The sequence below is a fragment of the Labeo rohita genome, chromosome 9 (genome assembly GCF_022985175.1).
Source record: "Labeo rohita strain BAU-BD-2019 chromosome 9, IGBB_LRoh.1.0, whole genome shotgun sequence".
Classification (NCBI taxonomy): Eukaryota; Metazoa; Chordata; class Actinopteri; order Cypriniformes; family Cyprinidae; genus Labeo; species Labeo rohita.
In genome coordinates this window covers 3,021,999-3,040,266 of record NC_066877.1, presented here as the reverse complement: position 1 = coordinate 3,040,266, position 18,268 = coordinate 3,021,999, and the positions used below count along the sequence as shown (strand labels likewise).

Here is an 18,268-nt window from a genome sequence, read left to right as displayed (position 1 = left end):
TGAGCTGCCCTGGAACTCTCTCAGGGAAAGCCGTCTCTTTCTCAACCCCCGTTTTGTAGCAGGCAATTAGGATCCGCCACTGACAAGTTCGAAACAGTTCACGTAACCGTTGTCTCCGCTGATAACGGAGAGTGCGGCTCGGCGCCGGCACGTTCCAGACAATTTAATGAGATGTGCCACTGTTTATTTGCACGCTGTCTTTTTTATTTGTCCGTTTAAACAAAGCGCAGCGCTTTGGCGAAGGGGTGGGGGAAGGGCGATTAATTTGTGGGTTATACCAAGGAATAAACTAACATGAAACAGATGGAGAACCGAAGAAGAAGGGTGTTGGGTGTAGAACAGAATGTTTGGGACTCTGAAAACGAGCGTGACGGTACGTTTCGTCGGAGAGAAGGTGTTTAATACGAGCGCATTTATCAGCGCTGATGGGCTGCTGTAATTGTCCCTCTCTGCCCCGTTGGCCCAGCTGATCGGAGCGTAGAGCTCTAATGATGCTCAATTACGTTAACATCATCCTTAACTGGCTTTTTAACGAGGTGTCAGGGTTTGCCGACCAGCGCGCGGCAACACTCGAGCCAAACATCCCCCTTGTGCTGTCTTTATGGATGCAGCCGGTCTGTGAAAACATTAAACACTTTAATGGCCTGAACGGGCCTGATCTTACCGCTTCGCCATCTCTCTGAACACAGCACAAGGGACGGCTGGATTCGTCAGATTTTAGACGTTTCATTTGATGCTTTTTTTGTGTGAAGAGGCAGAATGGGATGATCGTACCTGAAGCCGTATGTCAGTTTAGATGTCATTGAAAGTTCACAGTCATAATAACATGACTGTATATATTTGAATTATGGTAAAATACCTTCCAGAACATGTTAAATTGTTCTTTTTATCTTTGTTTGTCTGATATCTAGACATAAGCCAATATTTTGGTCTGTTAAGCCCAATTCGGACAGGACTGGTTTTCCACGGGGTCATTTTAATTCTGTCCGAATCTGCCAAGTCTGTGTTATTCTCACACAACTTCTGTAAAAATTCCACAGCAAATTAGCTGCTGTTTTTGGCAAACTCAGTGATCCTCTTGAGGAGTCTAAACCTGCCCAAATGCAAATATCTGTGTGCTCTATTTCATTATGCAAATTTTTTTGCATTTTGGGTTTCTTCTCGATATTCTTAGCACCATATAACGTGGCCTCAAGGACCTTTGGAAAAATAAAACATATGTATCAGCTAGTTTTGAGGTGTGGTTTCTTTGCCGCCACAGAGTATGCGTTAAAGAGACCTCAGGCATTAAAATATCTCATGCTGCCCTGACAATACCACATTTTGAACACTTTACCCTTAATCTTGGCAAATAGGACAATGCACATTATGCCATTAGCCCATTTCGTGTCATATTTTTTCTGCCACCGCAGAGGATGTGCTAAATTGGACATTAGGCTTTGATATAAGAGGTACTACCATAAGGAAAGCCAAATTTTATTAAGTAGATCTCTGTTAGTTCATGTGCATCCATGCTCTTTCTTTATTCATAGTAGGATGCCAGTGATGCACAAAGGAAATAGGTTATATGAAACTAGAAATTATAATGCGTAAGCATGCGAGAAATTCCAATGTGCATGTGAATAGTTTCTCAAGGGTGCAAAAATTTTTTTTTGTGTGCATGCAAAAGTCTGTATATATATATATATATATATATATTTTATTATTATTATTTTTCATTTTAGTGGCTCTGCATGTTTTCAGAAAATCAATTAAAAAAATGAAAAATAAAAATATTTACAGATGACTGTATTATACCAAATGTAAAGCTGAAAATAATGTTTGAACAAGTTTGAATAAGTTTAAATTAATAATAATAAGTTTGAACCATTTTTGCTAAATATGGTCTGAAAATCTACTGAGAGGTTTGGAAAAGTATGAAATTTTGAAATGGAAAATGTGTAGGAACCCTGACTACCACAGTTGCTCTTACTACCATGCATTTTCAATGTGTTTGCCTCCTGGTGAAGAAATAAGAAAAAAATAAATAAATAAATAAACAGACAGATTATGTAAACTGTTAAGACTGGCTACTGTAATATCAGTGTCAGGTAAGATTACTCACCTTCATTTCTGCACATTACATAATGTTTTAATTGCATATGTACCTTTATGAAAATTAAACATGGTTTTACTACAAATACTGTAAATCTAAAAAATATATATAGTGTAACCACAAATAACCATGATTTTGCTATACTAACCATAGCTTAACCATGGTATTTGTAGTAAAATTGTGGTTATACTAATAATAATCAATCCGCATGACTATATGCAATGCACACAATGCCCAGATGTAAAAAACAGACCCTCCCACCTCTGTAATAAACACTGAGATGTTAGTCCATTTATTTGTTTGGAAACACGGTAAAAAAAAAAAAAAAAACTGTGCAATTGTGAAATATTACTATAATTTAAAATAACTATTTTATACTTGAGTGTATATATATATATATATATATATATATATATATTATTATTATTATTATTATTATTATTATTATTATTATTATTTATTATTTATTTATTTATTTATTTATTTATTTTTTTTTTTTTTTTGTGATTTTTATCATCATTACTCCAGTCTTCAGTGTCACATGATCCTTCAGAAATCATTCTAATATGCTGATTTGCTACTCAAGAAACATCATGTTTCTTATACTGCTTAATATTTTTGTGATAAATTGAAAATTCAAAGGAACAGTATTCATTTGAAACAAAATGCCTTTACTGTCGCTTCTGATCAGTTGAATAAAAATATACATTTCTGTTAAACAGCTGTGTAAATGGTGATGTTAAGGCTGCATTTACACTTCAAGTCTTAATGCACAGATCGGATCATTTGACCACATTCGATTTTTTTGGCCCACCTGTTTACATTCACTTTAGACACGACTAATATCTGATATCTTTACCGTAATTCCCACCCAAAATGAGTGATCACTTTACTATGCACATGGTAGACCTTCAGGTTTTGAATGGCCGTGCGATTAAAATTATTTATATACTTCACCTCGAGTGGGCATTGTCATAGATGTTTTAGAGCACAAAATCTGAATGAACGGATAAAGAGAGGGGAAAAAAAAGGTAATTTTCATGTGTTATTTTATCCACAGTTTGGTAGAATTCTTCACTGAAATAAAGAAAAAATAAAGAAAAAAATACATTTATTTAAATAAATTTGAATGAGAAAAAGAGAGAGAGAAAACACATAAGCTAGCGAGTGTGAAGCTTGCGAATAAGTGGTTTGTTGGTTTAATGACAAAAGCTGCTAAATTATTGCTGCAAAATATAATGTAGCTTTTAGTAGTGATGCTGTTGTATTTATAAAATTCACAGGACAGGGGTTGAAAAACAGCTCCTGAAAGTGCAACTTATTATCTATATGAAGTTTCCATCTTAATAAAATGTGGCACATACAGCACGCCGGCATTAAAAAAGCTACCTTTATGGACAAACATGTCACCATTGCTGTCCAGATATCGGATATGTATCCGATTCAATTCCACATTCTGTGGTGGCCCAGATCAGATACGAAAAAATTAGGTCTCATGTGGATTTTTGTGTTTACACGTGCAACAAATTCAGATGTGAGATGTAAGCAAAAAATGTATTTTTTGTCCCAGTGTAAATGCAGTCTTAGTTAATCAGGGTTGTGGTCACAGTGTAGGGTTTATTTTGTGATAATCCCTTTTCAACTGCATTATCCTGCTTAATATATACTTCCCATATAACACTGACTTTAATGTACAGAGACACATGAATCAAGCACAGCCATGTAGGTAATAATTTGCCTGGAACGACAATTTAAGACATTTTTGACCACAAAATGACTGCAGTCAATCCATCATGTTTCAGAAAGCTAGGCTGTTTGCTATTTACTACAGTTAATATTCATCTGTCAGCCATTGGCCACACTGCTCTGTAGATATCGACACCTATCCCAGTCCACCATCAACGTTCCCGTCTTGTTTTAAGATATTTAAGAGCCCCTGGGCCTTATTAGTTATGAGTTATTTTCCAGTAACTAATAATAATAGCCTGTGGTCAAGCTGAGCTCATGCTGAATTGCTGAATATTGGAGTCTTGGGTGCATTTTGGTGTGATGTGGAATACAGAAAGAGAAGGAGGGAGGGACGCCGACTTTGTGGTCGTAATGGAAGATGGCAGTTTGTGGTGAGCATTGCCATAGTGTTTTAGCAGCTGTGTTTAAATCTGCTTCTCCTGTGCACAGCGTACCACCACTGCCAAGATAAAACAGATGGAATGGAATAAACTGGCACGCTTTTAGTCTGCTACGTTAAATGTCGGCCGTGTTTCTGAGGAGCAGAGCTAAGGTTTTAAATCTGCGGCGCTGTGCCCTTCTTTCGCACCCGTTGGGCTCTCTGTAAATCCTGTTAAAGTCACCTTCGCTGTTAAACAGCCTGTCTTTAGCGCATGCAGAACAGCACAGCCCCGTGGGAGTCCTAACGGCAGACGAGAGTAAATCTCACCAGAATGGGCGACAGTGTTTCGCTGACGGAGGGGAGCGCTCTCTCTGTGTTTCTCTCTCCTGGGACTCTGCCATTAAGCAGCTATAATTGTGTCCCAAAAAAGCTTCAATGAAGAAGAGCTAATGATCTCTTTCTGTTGATTCCTCACTAGTCTGCTCGTCTTGACGGCTAATGTGCTTCTTTCTCTCTTTTTGTCCAGAGTGAGGTGACTCTTCTGCGTAGCGAGGTGGCCCAGCTGAAGCAGCTTTTACTGGCTCATAAAGACTGTCCTGTGACGCTCCTGCAGAAGAAATCAGGATACCACCGTGAGTGACCTCATCACCAAACCACAGCGCATTCACACTGGCAGACATATCCGTTTGCTTCGTCAGCAGACTCCAGTGCTCTCGCTTTTAGGTTTAGCACTTATGAATCACAACAGCCATAAAATATGTTTTGGTTCATTGATATTTATTAAAAAGCATCATGATTCAGAGCTCTTAACCCTTTAAATCTGTACATGTAGTCGACATTTTGTTGACTTGTGCTTATTGGTGGACGTGCTTAAAATGAAAAAAATATAATGACGTCAATCATTGCTATTATAATTTTGAGCATAATAATAATTTTTGTCAGTTTAACCATTATACAGCATGACAAAAATGTGAAAAAGAGTTTTCATTGACTAAAAGTAGATTAAAATGCAATTGACTAAAACTTGATGAAACAAAAACAGGCCAAGTTTGACTAAATATGATAATAACTAAAAAGTACATTTGACATAGGACTAAGACTAATTTAAAAGACTGAGGCTAAATAAAAAATGGCTGACAAAATTAAAACTAATAGTCAGAAAAAAAAAAAAAATTCTAAAACAAAAATCGTACTTGATTCTGATAAAATAAGAATATGGAGCTCTTACTGGAGGAAAAAAAGCACATTATTTTTATTCAGAGGCCCAAACCATGCAAAAATATTCAATTTGGTGCAGGTGTTGTTGTTTATATGACCAAAAAGTGACATGACATTCTGATAGCTTGCATAAAATGCATAAAATTTTAGTTTTCACTCTGTATCTCCTAATAATGCAGCATATTTTAATATGACGATAATTAAATGCTTAGTTTTGTGATCAGAGCTCTGTAGTTTTTATTATAATGCAATACAATGATTACTGAGAGATGAACAAATAAATGGTCATCAATGGTCATCTGTTGTATCACATTTGATGCTCATATTTTAACATTAATATTTAACATTTTTCTAAAAAAAAAAAAAAAAAAAAAAAGATGAATCGGTGAGTAAAGTAAACTTAAGTTTCTTCAGTCTAGTACGTGTTCACCTTGAAATATTACAGAGGGTACGCACTGACGTCACTTTCCCACTGGACCGTGCCTCACTTGGCCGGACTGAGTGGCAAAAGAGCCTGCTGCATGATTGGATTTATTAGGGGAAAATGTGAAAGTGTGTAAAGTAAAATAAATTATTTTCCTTTTAAATGAAAGGCAGATGGACTTGACTGTGTTCTTTACAACTTACCAAAGAACCAATGATCCATGGATATTGGCATGTGGTCAGTTATCGTGATTAATAGCATTTATATGTGCTTAATTTCATTGCATGGAAATACATAAAGCAAATTTGCTGGTAAACGCTTCATATAAATATAATATAGGTAGGTCTAAATCTGGATGATCACTTAAATCAGTTTTATATTGTTTTATTATTTTTCTTAATATAAACCTGTATTATAATATAATAATAATAATAATAATAATAGTTATTATTATTATTATTATTATTATTATTATTATTATTATTATTATTATTATTATTATTATTATTATTATTATTATTATTATATTACCCCAAAATTCAAGGGGCATCACAGTGGCTCGGTGGTTAGCACTGTTGTCCCACACCAGGAAGGTCCCTGGTTCGAGCCCCGACAGGAGGCCTTTCTGTGTGGAGTTTGCATGTTCTCCCTGTGTTTGTGTGGGTTTACGCTGGGTACTCCGGTTTTCTCCCACAACCCAAAGACATGCAGATTAGGTTCATTGAAGACTCTAAATTGTTCCCAGACATGTGTGTAAAGGCTATGGATTGACGTCTGTATATGGATTAACTGGTTCTTGCCATGAATATAGCCATAGATGCTGGAATGGCGTTAAGAAGGAAATAAACGAACCCCAAAATTCAACATATTGACACAAAATGATATCTGCAAATCCATGTTGTGCTGTCTGGAGTCCAGTTGTTTCTGATCATTTCTGATCCATTTGCTTCTCTTATCTGTACCTTTTGGCAGTCTGCAAAAATATACCACAGATTTCTTGTCAACTCTATTTGTACTCTGTTTCCAATTATAGATGTGTTTTGTGTGTGTTTTGTGGCATTCATGCTGAAAACCAATACCGCTACTCAGTAAGCGTAACTGCAGTCACTTCGTGACGTCAAGTGCATACTCTCTATTAACAATAAAATGACATTCTACAAATCAGACAAATGAACCTTTTTACCATTATCTTAAAAGGACTTTCACTTGCTAAAAGTATAATCTATCAATCAGACGACAGAAGTCACATAGTAGATTGTGTACAAAAGATTTTTCAGCAAATGCTTGCAGTATAAATTCACATTTTTGCCAAGTAGGACAGAGATTGGAATGGGGCCAGAATGGAGCATGAGTTGGGATTTGTTGTGGAGGTGCAACCACTCACTGCCCATGAGGCTATCACGAGTACATAACTTTTAATAAACTGTTTGTTCAAAAATATTTACAGACTTAGTTGTTACTGAGTTAATTTGATGAATTCTTCACTGAATGAACTCAGTGAATGAGTCAGAGCAGTTAGTTAGTCGACCCATTAGTAGAAACTCCAGACCAGACGGGTGGGTAGGATAAGGGTGACACACAAAATGTGTACTGTTGGTGTCTTCAAAAACAGGGCGGGAAAATAAATCGATGAATCGCGAATCGAGAAATGATTCTGAGATTTTCCGAATGCATCTAAATCGATTCTAAAGGCCTGTTCACACCAAGAACGATAACAATAACTATAACTATAACAGTAACTATATTTGCGTCCACACCAGTGAACGATAACTGTCTGTCTGTTACACGACTTTAACCAGTAGATGTCCTCAGCACGTGATCCCAACGATATTGATCCCCTAAATCGTTATCGTTATAGTCGTGGTGTGAACTTTCCTATTCTCTTAAATTTGACACGATTTTTAGGTTATCTTTATAGTTATAGTTATCATTATCGTTCTTGGCGTGAATGGTCCTTAAAGGAGAAGTTCACTTCCAAAACAAAGATTCACATAATGTACTCGCCCCCTTGTCATCCAAGATGTTCATGGTTTTTTTTTTCTTAAAAAAAAAAAATTATTGAAAAGAAATGTTTTTTGAGGAAAACATTTCAGGATTTTTCTCCATATAATGGACTGATATGGTGCCCCGATTTTGAATTTCCAAAATGCAGTTTAAATGCGGCTTCAAAAGATCCCAATGTGGTTGTAAACGATCCCAGCTGAAAAAGAAGGGTCTTATCTAGCGTAATGATCGGTTCATTACGCTAGATAAGAACTAGCGTAATGACTTCTCCTTTAAGCGTAGTTTTTAACAGCAGGTGGCACTGCATGCTTTACAAACAGCCATACTCTGCTTGCTTCCAGTTCCTTACAATCTTACTGAATGCCTTTTCTCTTATTTCTTTGAAAATGAGCAAATATCTCTAGTCTGCCAGCTCTGCTTAATGAGTTGTAAAGTTAATGTTTGTGTGTGTGTAACAGATAACAGATGAGTGTTACTTCTAATGAGTGTTCTGTTGGGTTTTTGATGAACTGTGAAGTGGAATAAGAACTAGCCCTGAGTGTGAAATAACAGATTCATCTCGTCCCATTATTACCGCAGAACGCCGAGGACTCATATATTTGCACAACAGCGATGTTCGCTAACAAAATGATCCCCGCTGTATGTGGTGCTGTCCTCTTTAAGATGAGTGATAAAGAGGCATTCAGAAACCGAGGGCTGCTTTTGTTACACGCGCGTCTTCGGCCGTTACGCTTTAATGACACCTAGTGAAATGTGCAGATCTGCGGCTCGTCTGCCATATGCAGCCACTTCATATCAATTAGCTGTTGTCACAGGGACGGAGAAGCGGTTGTGGGATTGCATGCGCGTGTCTGCCGGCAGCACTTCCGCGACACTAAAACTTAACGGCTGCCCAAGCCGCTCTGCTGGTGCGTAAGCACTTTTTATACATAACTTTGTCCGATACATCCCTGGCTTTGTGTGTGCGTGTGTCTGGCTCATTTTGTAACCCAAGGCTGACTTGTATTGACAATGATTGCTTCCAAAATGAGTGTATTATAGCGGAGAGCCTGACAGAAGCGCCGTTTCGCGACTGGGATGCGCCGCTGCAGCCGTGCAGTTCATTATGCGCCGGCATTGTTAAGCAGCTTGACTGACAGGTCTCATGCATATTATGAGCGGGATGCTTGTCGGGTGAGATTGGGTTGTCAGGGAGCGGGTTCATTTGCAGGCGTCTGGTAGGTCTTCGCGAGGTAGAGGAGGGTACGGAGATGATCGAAACCATTCCTCAATCCTGTTTATGCTGCCAATGTCACCCAACGCCGTGAGGGGTCATATATTAGTCACCTGTGCAAATGAGACTCGCGGAAGAGCGTCGTTCCGTCTTTGCCGGTTTTGTAAACAACGCCGGCTTGTGCCACATTCATCGCGGGACGGAGAAGCAGCAGATGGTCATCACCTGTCAAAGAACGGTCTTAATACGGTGAAAAAGTGCAGACGTCAGTGCGGGTTTCATTCGGTCACCTGAACGCGCCCGTCTTGTTGGCTTCATTACAGTCTGTTAGGCTTGAAATATATGAAAATCGCATTGTACCTGCTTGGGACAGGTGTAAAATATGGCCGACGGGATCCTGCTTGGCAAAGCGTTTTCATTTGTGATTGCGTACTTAGGTAAAGTATGTTTCTGGCCTTAATCTCTCTGCCCTGGTAGCAGGTGGGGGGAAAATTACCCAGGCTACCCTGCAAACAGGGCAGGCCGTGCCTCCGTTTGGCATTGCACGAGGCCCATCTGCTCGCGGCGGAGATGATCCGAGAGGAGGTGAGCGGAGAGCGGTCTCCAGAGCATGCGATGCTGTGTATGATAATATATCACCCCCTTTCCCGCTTAATACCATTAGGAGTAATTACAGATGCCTGAACATGAAGCCGAAAATTAGAGAAAACCCTGATTTCCGAGCTCGACCTTACACGCATGGAGCCGTCGAGATGTTTTGCGAGTCACCAGATCGGAGCCCAGTCAAATCAGACTGTGGATCAGAACCGCGCGCACAATCAAATACCCTTGCATTAATTACCAAGTGCCATTTCAGCGGTGCTTGCTTCATTAGCTATATTAATTATCATGGTAGTCTGCATTTCTGTGCGAGCCGAAGCCTTTTTTCATTCTCTTCCTCATCAGGAGCCAATTAATTCAATGCAACTGCAGAACAGCTGGTGGCATTTGGACCGCGCATCTCTGCCGCTCTCCTGTGTGTGTATCATTAAAATCAGGTGCAGTAATTATCTGTCGCTGCAGTAGTTGGCAGGAAAGAGAGGGGATCGTAGGGAGGGGTGCGCGAGTCTGGCCGCACGCTACAGCCTCTAATATACCCTGATGATGTTGGTTTAAAATGACATTGTAACTTTAATTAAAGGTTACAAAGCAAGCACAGGGATTAATAAAAGACAAAGCATTGGACTGGGAAAGTCTTTAATCGCAATCATGCCAGCAGCTCATCCGGTGCGAGAGAACTTTGGATGTTCGCGGGGTCAGAATCGAGCTTTCTGTCTCACGCCGTCGCTCGGGGGGAGAGATTTGGCTGTTTAGCATAGACAGTTAGTGCCTTGCGGTAGATGTCAACACTACAGCTCGAGAGTCATCAGTCACGTGGCGATCACAGGTCAGGTGAAGCTGAAGCAAAGATGGCGGCACTTTTAGGGGCATGTGCCAGCTGAGCAACTGTCGTTGACATAAATGGGAATACTAGCACGTAGCTTTAGTTTGGACAGTTTCAATTTTGAAGCCAATCGTTGGCACAATATCAGTTTTTACTACATGATTATCATTGCCAGAAGAATTCACAAGAGGTTTGCTGGCTGTTTAACATAGTTTGTGTTATCAATGTTACCCAGTTTAAATCTAACTTGATGTTATCCATCAGAAATTGATTGTTGTCATTTACTGTAATGTACAATCTTATGTGAGTGACAGCTTTTATTTAATTACTGTAATACTAATTTCTTGCTATGTAGAAATAACATCAAAAGTGCAAAAAGATGGTCAGAAATATACGTTGACACACAAACTGACCTCCAGACACAACTTTCAGGTGCCATCTTTATTTTTTTGCTGAACCATCATGGAATGTCAGCAAAGGATACATCTATGGGGCCTTCAAAAATCGACCAGATGACAGTATCTCAGAAGGAATTGAAACTAACATTAAATTCGAACATGCCTTAATGCCCTCCTACCTTGAGATGTGTCCTCCGAAGGCAGCATTTTCCATATTACGGATGCAACCAAGATGTCATTGCAAGAAAAAGGGGAAGTTATTTTAATAAAAGATTTTGAGGACACATTCTTAAAAAAGAATAAAAATAAAAAAATGGAAAAAATCATTTTTACATTTGCAGTATTATTGTATGTGAATTTTTAACACAAAAATATCTGATTTCTGATCGTCTTTTTTTTTTTTTTTTTTAATATCATGGTTGTTATTAAAGGAGAAGTTCACTTCCAGAACAAAATTGTACAGATAATTTACTCACCCCCTTGTCATCCAAGATGTTCATGTCTTTCTTCAATAAGAAATTATGTTTCTTGAGTAAAACATTTCAGGATTTGTCTCCATATAGTGGACTTCAATGGTTTGAACTTCCAAAATACAGTTTAAATGCAGCTTCAAAGGACGAAAAATTACCTAGCAAAACAATCGGTCATTTTCGAATCATATTGACAATTTATATACTTTTTAACCTCAAATGCGTGTCTTGTCTCGTCTCTGCGATGCGCATGCGTAGTTTGTGTAATCCGGTTCATGACAGTTAGGGTATGTCGAAAAACTCAATTCTCATTTTCTTCTTTTCAATGTCAGAATCGTCCTACATTGCTGTTTTACCTTTTTTGAAAAGGGTGTTTGATCTTCTTTGCATATTCACTTTGTAAACACTGGGTCAGTACTTCTGGAGCGATGTAGGACGATCTTGAAGTTGGGGAAGAAAGCAAATAGGAGTTTTACCCTAACTTTAACCTAATTGTATTGACCATATTGAACCGGAAAAAAAGAATTGGACGTTTGAGGTTAAGAAGTATACAAATTGTCAATTTGTTTCAAAAATGGCCAATCGTTTTTCTAGATCAGACCCTTCTTCCTCGGCTGGGATCATTTAGAGTCCTTTGAAGCTGCATTTAAACTACATTTTGGAAGTTCAAACTCACGGGCACCATTGAAGTCCATTGTATGGAGATAATTCCTGATTTTTTTTTCCTCAAGAAACATAATTTCTTATGGACTGAAGAAAGAAAGACATGAACATCTTGGATGACAAGGGGGTGAGTACATTTTTTGTAAATTTTTGCTCTGGAAGTGGACTTCTCCTTTAATATCACCTCTGTTGCTGACCTTTTGTAGCACAGCCAGTGATTACAGACAGATCGTCCCATTCTGTGCATTTAGAGAATCAGTTGTGAATCAGGTAGAATCAAAACTATCCGTGGCATGTCATGTTATACCTCTTTATTTATTGGTTTTAAGTTTATTGTGCACGCTTGCCATTTTTTTGCTACCAAATTGCCCTTATTTGATGCTTTCTACAACTCTTTTCATGTGGAGGTCAAAGTGGCACATTACGCTAATTGTGTGTTTGCGCACATTTGGTTGGAAGACATCACAGTCTGAAAGGCTGGTGTACCAGCTGCTTTCACATCATTACAGTGGCACACAAATTGTCCAAGTTAAGCACGCAGTCAGTTGATCAAAAGTGGCTATACAAACGTTTGTAATCTTACACAAGTTTTCTTTCAAATAAAATGCAGCAGTTTTACCAAAAGAACGTTTCTTGAGTATCAAATCAGTATATTAGAATGATTTCTGAAGGATCATGTGACACTGAATACTGGAGAAATGATGCTGAAAATTCAGCTTTGACCACAGGAATTAATTACATTTTAAATATACATTCAAATAGAAAATAATTATTTTAAATTGTAAAAATATTTCACAGTATTACCCATTTTATGGTATTTGAACAGTAGTCTTAAAAAGAAAAAAAATGAAAAATTGTTGTAATATTTCACAATAATACTGTTTTTGCATAAGTTTTCTTTCTTTTGGTTCATTCATCATACTGGAAGGTCAAGTCAGGCACTTGACACGGTGTGCATTTTTGCAAATTTATTTGGTTTTCCAGCAGCAAACCTGTACAGCATACAAATATTAGTGCGCTATTTTAAACATTTAACAGATTTAACCAACACTGCTTTATACAGTGTTGCACTGTGTGTGCAAGTGTTTAGGAGCTGCTAATGTCTGTTGTCTGTGGCTGTTTCAGAGCTGGATAAGGAGGACAGCTGCGGGGAGATGTCTGTTCCCAGCAGCCCACAGAACGAGGCCATCCAGCACAGCTCCATCAGCACATCCAACGGCGTCAGCTCGTCCACAGCAGCCACAGCGCCGCTCGCGTCCGGCCCCGCTCTCGGGCCCGCCGCGGACCACAGCACAGAAGAGGAAGACGACTCGCACGTTGGCGGGGCCTCTTCCTCTCACACCCAGTCTTCAGGAAGCTGATCAGGCCTCTGATTGGTCACTTTGATTCCTGGCAGCCATGTTGAAATGAGGGAGATAAGAGATGTTCCCTGGAACATTTCGGTCTGGTCTCCCCTTCATTTGAGCTCTTTTCAATCCAGCGCATTTTTACAAAGAGTGAGTACAGCAGTCGGGGAAAGGCACTTGGGAGGTTATGCAGAAGTTGTACTGATCATTTTATGGTTTTTCCATTTGTGGTGTATTTACTTGAGGATGGAGATGGGATGATTCACAACAGTCCAATGTGTCCAGATTCGTAGTGAGGAAACGGACGTACTGAAGCACTATCGGAGGCTTAAAGATGGAAGAATTGGCCACTTTATAATTTATTCGCCTTTTATATTTTGCACATGAAGGAGTTTTTAAGCGATCGTTGTTTTAAGTGCTTGACATAAGCAGTTCCAGCAGATTTTAGGAGTAGCTTTAAGATAAATCTGATCGTCAGTCTTTTAGAAATAGTGACGTGTTGTTGTGTGAATGTTTTGTATGGTTCTTGGCATGTTAAAGGAAGATTTTCTGACATGAATGATTGTTTATTGGGCAGTGATTGTAGGAGTGCATTATTCACCATGCTGACTTTTCAAATGCTTCGATATGTGCCATTAATTTGGTCGTTTATTTGTTGCAGGTTATTGAAAATACAATAACAAGTTTGCTTTACAGTTTAATTACAATGAAGGTGAATTAGTGAAATAGACTTGCCTGAGAGCTTTTCATGGACTTATTTTGATAAGAACCTTAATGCTTTTTTATAAGTGATTTTTTCCGCTTACTTACAAAGTGGCTGACTTTGTATTTGTGGTGTCTGACTCTTAGAAAGTTCATTAGCTCATTTTGGTTGTCTTTCTGATTACAGCGTAATTAAGGAAGCATTGTATATGCCATTCTGATGAAATCATTGTATGTGATCTCTACTGGTATTATGTTTGTCTTAGGATCATGATGACAAAAAAAAAAGAAAATCACCCGAACAAACCTTTAAAAAAGGCTTTCTCTGGCCAACCTGTGGAACTGTTTTCAGCAACTCTTTCTTAATAGCATTAAACTCGACACGTGAAAAGGAACCAGAGCTGCTCTGACGGATATAAAACTTTTTTTTAAGTTTAAGTTATGCTTAGTGACAATTACTAAGTAAGAAAAATAGATGAAGTCTTTCACAATCATCCTCTTCTCTCTTTAAAATCTATTGGCTTACTACTGTGTAGTTCTACAAGACTTTGCTGCATTTCGTTCTGCTTTTAAGTCGACTTGATTTTGGTTTCAGAGGTAAATTTGTATGACGGTTGTTCTGTGCTTACCTGCATGACTGAATTCTCTAAGAGAATCACACCAGTGTTTCAACCATGTCTCTGTTGCAGTTGAACATCTTGTTACTCTTAGATTTTCAGCCAGGAAATGGCAGCTTTACAATGGGGGTTTTGTTCTTATTTACTAGGTCCACTTTGGAAAAGGATGTGATTATTATTGTGTTGGCGGTCAACTTGTAACTTGTGAAAGTTATGTATAAATTATAATAAATTAATGAAATGTTGTAATAAATCTTTTAATAGCTATTTAAAGCTTCTGTCATTCTGTAGATTTTGTCATTGGATGAAACTGTGTTTTGTATGTGTTTTATTTGAATGATATTTTGCTTTGTAAACTCTGCCATCTGGTGGAGAATCTGTCACACTTGCATTTACTGAAGCGGTTCATTTGCTGGTAAGTTTTTGTGGGCAAACTGACATTCCAGTATTTATGTTTGAAAGAAAAAACATCACTGTAATTACGACAGTTCCTAGCTTAACCTTCTTATTCTTTAAAATACAGTAAATTGAAAAAAATAATAATTTTAAATGCACAACAACGGGTGTATAAATGTAAAGAAAGTTGTCCTTCTTTAGTACTAATCAGTCAAACCTACATTAACAGCAACCGTTAAGAAAACCCTTACGTTTTATTGTAGTAAAAGTGTAGTAACCATGTTTTTTGTGCCGTATTGATTACCATTTGTATAACCACAGTTTCACTACAAATACCAAGGTTAAACTATGATTAGTGTAGCAAAACCATGGTTAATTTGTGGTTACCATGGTTTAACTTAACCATGATTTTATTGGTGTTATTTGTAGCAAAGCCATGGTTAATTTTCATAAAGGAATGCTGGCAAGTAGGGTTGCAAAAAGGTGGGAAACTTCCAGTAAATTTTGGAAACTTTCCCGGAATCTTCCAGGGATTTTTGGAAATTTTCCCACCCCTTTGCACCCTACTGGCAAGATGTGCAAAGTACTTGCTTTGCGATTCATAAGTAGGCATAACATTGTAATCATTAACTTACTTTCATATTATGAGCACTAGCCACAAGTATAGTAAAATTAAAATCTGTAAGAAGAACTTCATGAAAGACAAGCATTTATCAGCAATTAGTTCAACGTACTGAAATTAGCTCTTGAGATATCGCCCTCTCACCTGACTTTGCCAGCAACCGCAGTGTTTATGTCTTAATGACTACAATGCACAGTTCATATCATTTCCAGTTATATTGAGCTTTGTTTTAAACTTAAGTCAGCCTACCTCATGTTAGATTTGTTGCTCTATCATCTTGTCCAATGTGATTTGCAAATTAATGTATTCGGACATTTCTTTTGCAATCAGTTGTTTTATATTTGCCTTCATGTTACCAGGCATTTTTATTTAAACAGGACAAACAGCTAAAACCAGCCTAAGGTGGTTCACTGGTTTTAGCTGGTCATCCAGCCTGGTCTGACCTGGTCATAGCTGGTCAGCAGGCTGGTTTTAGAGGGGTTTTGGCCACTTCCTTAGCTGGTCAGGCTGGAAGACCAGCTGGAACAAGTAGCTGAAACCAACATGGGAGACCAGCTACTTCCAGCTTAAACCAGCTAAGACCAGCCAACCAGCCAACTTAAGCTGTTTTTTTTTTTTTTCATAAGGGATATGCATATTTAGTGGTATGAGAAATATGTCATTTATATGTGCCGAACTTCCTGCTGCCAGCTGGTGGCGCTATGACTTTAACTGAATATTGGCCTTTAGATGTGTTCAGGCCAGGACTCTTATTAAACATGAAGTTTGAGGCAGATCGGACATTGTATGTCTGTGTAACAGCAACTTCCTTTTCCATGATGAAACACTGAACTTTGTCAGGCTGCCACAGACACACCCTTTAACGAAAACTCAAGATCTTCGAAATTTAGCATTGCAAAGGCCTGACAGTAGACTGACCAAATATGATGCTGATATCATTAAATCTCTGGGAGGAGTTTGTTAGTGCGTAAAACATGCCACTTCTTGTTGAGAGCAGGTGACTATAACTGAATATGGGCATGGATGTGTTCAGGACAGGACTCTTAACAAACATGAATTTTGGTGCCTATCAGACATTGTACACGCACTTTTTCGCAATTTAACGTTACAAACGGCTTTAAATTACACTGACCTAATTTGGTGTTAATTTGTTTAAATGTCTAGGAGGAGTTTGTTTAAAAACAACACCTGAAAATGGCAAAAACGGCACAAAACTTGCGGAGAAAACTCAAAATGACAGACTTACTGTTGGGTTTCGGACTTCATAAGGGGGCCTTTTTGGTAGGTATTGGTGTGTTACATGTGTCTATCGAATTTCGTACACACTATGTGAAACATAGCTGGAGGAGCATGCTGTTTAAATTTTATAGGTGGCGCTATCGAGCCATTTTGCCGCACTCACTTCTGAAACCCATATCAGGGGCCGTGTGCATAAAGTTGCTCAGAGTAAAATTTTAGTCTTAAGTTAATAAAAATGATTCATAAAGGCAGGTAAGCAGGGTCTTAAATACTGTGACACTAACCCTACCAAACACAACAGTGGCCAGAAATGATGTGTGGAGGGTTTTAATGACCTTACATTTCACTTAAACCATCAAAATATTAAAGGGGACAAAAAAAAAACACTGATCGGTGTTGCTAACTGCTTTCAACTGAAATAAGCTGAAACAGTCACTAAAGAGTTCACTGATCTATATAAACAAATATATCTGTGGGAGAATGTTGTAATTTTAAATAAGGTTTGTCCAACAAATTGATTTTGTTGCTGTGCTTTTGAATAAAGTCTCAAAAGGGGTGAGGAAGTCACTAAACATACCACTAATTTGGCAGCACTGACACTGACTACAACATAATCAGTTATTAATAATTTGTTGGTCCTCTCTTGTTTTTGTGTTCGTCATTTCTTTGTATGACAGCATGACCAAAAATTATATGACTCTGCAATTTGACGTTTCATTGCATTATTATCAGAAATAAAGCAATTGACTCCAAGCAAATATGCAATATGCTTACAATATATATATATATATATATATATATATATATATATATATATATGTGTATATATGAGTGTGTGTGTGTGTGTGTGTGTGTGTGTGTGTGTGTGTATGTATTTTTTTTTTTTTTCATGTTTAGGCCCTCAAAATGTGATTCATTTTGGAGAAGAAGAAGAAACTGAGCAATTCCAAAAAATTCAAAAGTTAATTTACAAGAGTTGGTAATATGGAATCGGTTAATTACGGAGTGGTTTATAAATGGTTAACCAGCGTGATTTGTGAGCTGAATCGTTTAAAGAAACCGATTCAAAAGAACGATTCATCGAGTCAGACATTCTTGCTCAGGAGAGGTGCTGCTCCCCCTGCTGTTTGATCAGTGTATAGTTTCATGAACAGACTCGCTTGGTTAACTTATTGCTCACTCATCATCTTGTTTTTTTCAACCGTGAACTTTAGCCTGACGAGACTGAGATGGACATTCAGAGTGTGAATGTACTGACCTTTCAGTCTTTCTGGATGAGAGCGTCTTCACTTTGATGAGACTCTCAGCTTTCCAGTCATGGTTATACA

General features: G+C 38.1%; 1 protein-coding gene across 1 annotated transcript in view; it reads left to right on the top strand.

Annotated features, from left to right (window-relative positions):
* Window positions 1–14,965, top strand: part of atf2 (activating transcription factor 2) — a 36,841-nt gene extending 21,876 nt beyond the window's left edge. The window contains exons 11-12 of the mRNA XM_051119767.1: window positions 4,732–4,837; window positions 13,144–14,965. Of these exons, the coding sequence (XP_050975724.1) occupies window positions 4,732–4,837; window positions 13,144–13,379 (342 nt within the window). The 3' untranslated portion in view covers window positions 13,380–14,965. The remainder of the gene's footprint in view (window positions 1–4,731; window positions 4,838–13,143) is intronic.
* The last annotated feature ends 3,303 nt before the right edge of the window (window positions 14,966–18,268 follow it).